This window comes from Crocodylus porosus, unplaced genomic scaffold (genome assembly GCF_001723895.1).
Source record: "Crocodylus porosus isolate Cpor-Errol unplaced genomic scaffold, CroPor_comp1, whole genome shotgun sequence".
Lineage (NCBI taxonomy): Eukaryota > Metazoa > Chordata > Crocodylia > Crocodylidae > Crocodylus > Crocodylus porosus.
The window spans coordinates 46,175,938-46,180,567 of record NW_017728907.1 but is presented as its reverse complement, the minus strand read 5'-3'; the positions used below and the strand labels follow the sequence as shown (position 1 = coordinate 46,180,567).

The 4,630-nt window shown below is 56.0% G+C and overlaps 1 protein-coding gene across 2 annotated transcripts; it reads left to right on the top strand.

Moving 5' to 3' along the window:
• Positions 1-60: 60 nt before the first annotated feature.
• Positions 61-3,923, top strand: TMEM53 (transmembrane protein 53). 2 transcript variants are annotated; one of them, XM_019531314.1, is made up of 3 exons: positions 61-140; positions 582-682; positions 2,467-3,923. In XM_019531314.1, the coding sequence occupies exons 1-3, from the start codon at positions 86-88 to the stop codon at positions 3,121-3,123; spliced, it is 813 nt and encodes a 270-aa protein (XP_019386859.1). In that variant the 5' UTR covers positions 61-85; the 3' UTR covers positions 3,124-3,923. The 2 variants fall into 2 exon arrangements, with proteins under 2 accessions (XP_019386859.1, XP_019386860.1); XM_019531315.1 differs by lacking the exons at positions 61-140; positions 582-682 and adding an exon at positions 1,238-2,138.
• Positions 3,924-4,630: the final 707 nt, after the last annotated feature.

The window sequence follows — 4,630 nt, the reverse complement described above, 5'->3', positions numbered from 1 at the left end:
CCGCTCCCATTGGCTGCAGCCCGGGGAGCTGGGCGGCCGCTTCCGGTGGCGAACGCGGAAGTGCCGAAAGTCCGCGCGGGCGGCCATGACGGGGGAGCAGCTAGACGCGACCATTGAGCCGCCGCTGGGGGGGAGGCCGGGTAGGGGGCATGTTCCTGGTACCCCTCCTCCACCACGGGCAGAGCTCTGATGCCCCCGGGCACAAGGGGTTAATCAATAACCCTGCAAGGCTCTGTTGCCCCCGGGCACAAGGGGTTAATTCATTCCCCTCCCCTGGGGCAGGAGGGGTTAATTAATACTCCTGCAGGGGGAAGCTCTGATCGCCCTGGGGTAGAAAGGGTTAAACCATGCTCCTGGCTGGGGTGGGGACAGGAGTTCGATGCCCTTGGGGCTGAGAGGGTTAATTCATACCTCTGCTGGGGGGGCAAGGCTGTCCTACCCCCTGGGGCTGAGGGGGCTGGGCGTTGAGACCCCCTGGGGCTGTGAGGGTTAACTAATCCCCCCGGGGTGGGGGGGAATCTTGCTGTGACTGATGCTGAGCACTGCTGCGGTCTCCTGGCTTGTTTCAGACGCGGGTCCAGAGCGGGGCAGCGAGCGCCCCCGGCCCGTGGTGGTTCTGCTCGGCTGGGGGGGCTGCAAAGACCAGCATCTGGCGAAGTACAGCACCGTCTACCGGCAGAGGGTGAGTAGCTCGCCCCTACCGCCCTCGGGTCCCGTCCCATCAGCCCCTGCTCCAGGCAGGATCGTGGGCGTCTAAACCGTCCCGCGCAAGCGTCCGTCTAGTTCATTCCGAACGAAACCGGACGGTCCTGAAACACCACGGGCGCCGACTTGGCGCCGATAAAGCGGCGGGGGAGAGCTGTCGCTATCCAGCTGCTGCAAGGACGGGAAATCATTCAAATACATTTGAGATCCTGGGCTGCAGTGAGGCTGTTTTGGGGCTAATTTCTCTCCCATGTGATGGTAAAAGGATTATTCTGTTCAGAGAAGCCCTAAGCCAGGGGCAGGCAGTTATTTTGGGCCGCCTACTGAGTTTTGGCAAGCCATCAAGGGCCGCACGACAGGCAGCCAGGGGCAGATAAATGTTAATTTTTCTACATTTTTTAGGGGCCCTGTGGGCTGGATAGAATGGCCTGGCGGTTCGCATCCGGCCCACAGGCCGTGTTTTGCCCACCCCTGCCGTAAGCACTCTGCATCCTCATGTAGCACAGTGGTAGATTCGCTGCATGTTGTCTTTAAGGCCCCAGCTGTAGGGGCAGGTAGGAGGCAGCAAGTGCTTCTTAAAAGGAAATCCTCCCCTATCCAAACCTTGGAAATAATTGAAGATTGTGAAACTTGCACGACTTCATCCTCCACGTTTCTGCACTCCTAACAGGGGCAGTGAGGGTGAAAACACAGTCTCCTCGCCCCAGCAGGGCTGATGCAAGAGCTGAAGAAAGAATTCACTCCCCTGTGGTTCATTCAACTCTTGCCTTTTGTGCGAAGACTAATGAGCATCCTCATTAGGGGAGTTCTTGTGGCTTGAGGGACATCCACAAGGGATTAGCGTGGTACTCCCAAATTCATTTTCTCCTTTGGGGAACAGATGGCAGTCATGCCTTGTCACTCCCCACCTGGATGAGGTTTTGCTACGGTGACCCAGAGGAGAAAGGTGGTGACTCGATCTGTCCCGTTGCCAATCCCTTAAATCATCCGTTCCCCTTTGGAAAGTCCTTGTTTTGTTGGCCTAGGGCATGACTGAGGCTGATGGCATTAGGACCTAGAGAAACTGAAATCCATTATTCTTCTCAGTAGTGGGAATGGACTTTGTTCTGAATCCAAAAATGTTTCCAATATAAATGCCAATGTTCATTAAGAAGCATTACCCAGCCTCCCTGCTGTTAATATTTAACCCAGCTGGTTCGGAAGGACTTGATCAGAGGGATCATGGCTGGTAACACCTGCACGTTATTAGCTGGAGGTGAGGTTTGGGTTTGGGTTTAGGTGGGAATCGCTCATGGAAACAGCATCGGCAGTGATTTAGGTAGGTTGTTGCAAGGTGCTTATGCTATTGGGCTCAAAATGTCACCAGGCGGGAACTGGAAGACATTCTTCTCTCACGCGCACGTAGCCTTGTGAGCGTGTCAGATGTGCCAAAGGTGAGTGAGGTGGTTTCTGCTCCTCAGAAACTTCCTGCAGTGGTCCTGAAGAAGGGTTGCTGTATCAGAGAGCTATTGACACAGCGGCCACCCAGAATCAAGCTGGGCCCGTGGGTTCATGAAGGAACCCAAGAGTGGCTCTAGGTTCCCACGTCCAGTCCTCTGCTGTCACAGGCAGCTGCCTCCTTTGACCCTTTTCCAAACTTACCAGGCTTAGAGTGTCTAAGGTTTTTGCCTCTGAAGCTCCTGAACATGAGCTCTGTCTTGCCACTTGCCTACTAGGTGGCGTGCGAAGCCCCTGATGACAGCCTCTGTCTTTTCCTCTCAGGGCTGCACAGTGATCCGCTACACAGCTCCCTGGAGAATGGTGTTTTTCTCAGAATCCTGCAGCATCCGATCCCTCCGGACCCCTGCGCAGCAGCTCCTGCAACTGCTCTTTGATCACAGGCTCGAGAAGAACCCGCTGCTGTTTCACGTCTTCAGTAATGGCGGCGTCATGCTGTACCGCTACATCGTCGAGCTGCTCCATACGCACAGGCGGTTCAAGTACCTCCGGGTGGTAGGCACCGTCTTTGACAGCAGCCCCGGCAGGCGGAACGTGCTGGGCAGCCTCCGTGCCTTGGCAGCAATCTTGTCCTCAACGAACGTGCTGCTCCGGTCCTCCCTCCTGCTTGTGTTTGCTGCCATGGTTGTGATTCTGCGGATCATGCTGTATCCTCTGACCCGCTTTCTTCATGAGAACCATTACGACGCCCTGCTGAAAGGTCCCTCGAGGTGGCCTGAGCTCTATCTCTACTCCAAGGCTGACAAAATCATCAAGGCCAGCGACATAGAGCTCATGGCTGAGGCACGGCGGCAGCACGGTGTCCCAGTGAAGGCGGTCGACTTCTTGGACTCTGCTCACGTCAGCCACCTTCGGGCCCACCCCTCCTGTTACACCAGCCTGTGTGGCTCCTTCCTGTCTGACTGCATTGGGGGCTCATAGCTGCTCTGAGACATAGTCCAGCACATGCTGCCTTAGACAGGGACCAGACTGCTGTCTCGCCATGCCCCTCTCTCCCTTCAACACTTCTCTGCTGTCAGTAAAGTCCTGAGCTGCCCAGAAGGTGATGGCAAAGAACTCCTGCTTCCTCTGCAGGCCTTGCCATTGCTAAACACAGGTCTTCGGGCCAGTCGGAGGGACAGGTCAGGCAAGGAGACAGGAGACCGGTGTAATTGTATGGCAGGGGTTGCAATTCTGACCCTGTTGAAGTCACTGGGATTTTGAAGGAGGCCTAGGTTTCACAATAAGGGGGTTGGGGGAGAAGCAAGCTATCACACTGGGGAGTGCCGCATAACCCTTCCTGCCCCTTTGTTAGCCTCTTTCCTGGCTGTCTCCCCCATTCTGACCCCACCACCGTCTCTGCCCGTTATGCATCACTTCCATTGCAAACATCCCCTGTGGTGTCTACCAGAACCGGGATCTTCAGTCTCCCTTCCTCTCCTGCCGTTCCTGCCACCTTGCAGCAGTTAGTGGGAGCTCTGCAGGGTGGCATGGTTCTTCCGCTCACCAGCTGTCTTGCCCCAACCCCAGGGCATTGCAGGGTTTGCGACCAGGCCCCCAGATCAAACATGGGGTCTCAGGAAGGGTGGTGTGTGGAAGTGTGACCGAGTTGTCAGCCTGGCTCCATTTCACTGGGCCTGGAGAGGATGGTAGCAGGCCTGAGCTCCTCTTTGGGCTCCAGCCTTGTCAGCCATCTGACTTTAAAGCTTTTGGCGGAAGAGTAAAAAGAAATAAGATGTGAAGTGTACGTGTCTTGTGACTGTCTTTGTCGCCTCTTCACCCCAGCCCTCCGGTGGGGGACAGATGGGTAGATTCACCCATCTGCTAAGCTGCCCATATGGGAGGTCAGCATGGGACTCTGTAACCGTGTTGCTACCTCCAGTCCCGGCCCCAGATCTCCTGGGGCTTGGAGAAGCCGCATCCTCTGATTGTGCTGGGCTGGGCTTCGTTCCCAACTCGTGTCCCATGATCCACGTGTGCTCCACACACACAGGCGTCCCAGGCTGCCTGGCGAAGCGTGTTTGATGGCAAGAGCCTTAAACGGAAAACGTGCTGCCGTTTGGTTTTCCGGGCGTGGGGAATGAGGGGTGAAAGCAGACGGTGGGTTATACTGCAGGCTGCTTATAACGAACTGGTTCCATCTGTGCAGATCTGTCTGCATGTTCTTGGCTCCTGGCTTTTGTCGGGCGGAGAAGGGGTGGACTGAACTGCAGCCGTATGGCTCGAGCTCCTGGAAATGCCTGACGCTTCCTGGCGAAGCCAGATCTGGTGTCGGGTCTCAGAAATGTTATCTAAAGTTACCAGTGCAGCCATTGTACTGACCACAAGGTGCGGTAGGTTATTTCCCCAGCCAGTGCCATGCTTTCCCCCTGCTTACCTCCTCTTCAGCCTCTCTGATGTAAAGCAAAGCAGAAGGGGCCTCAGGTATTTCACTGAGAGATCTGAGCCA

What these genes read in the sequence shown, in the direction of transcription:
- TMEM53 (XM_019531314.1), top strand. Translation starts at nt 86, where the DNA reads ATGACGGGGGAGCAGCTAGACGCGACCATTGAGCCGCCGCTGGGGGGG. An exon ending in GCCGCTGGGGGGGAGGCCGG is followed by an intron (nt 141 to 581) that starts GTAGGGGGCATG and finishes ACGCGGGTCCAG; the next exon opens with AGCGGGGCAGCGAGCGCCCC. An exon ending in GCACCGTCTACCGGCAGAGG is followed by an intron (nt 683 to 2,466) that starts GTGAGTAGCTCG and finishes TTTTCCTCTCAG; the next exon opens with GGCTGCACAGTGATCCGCTA.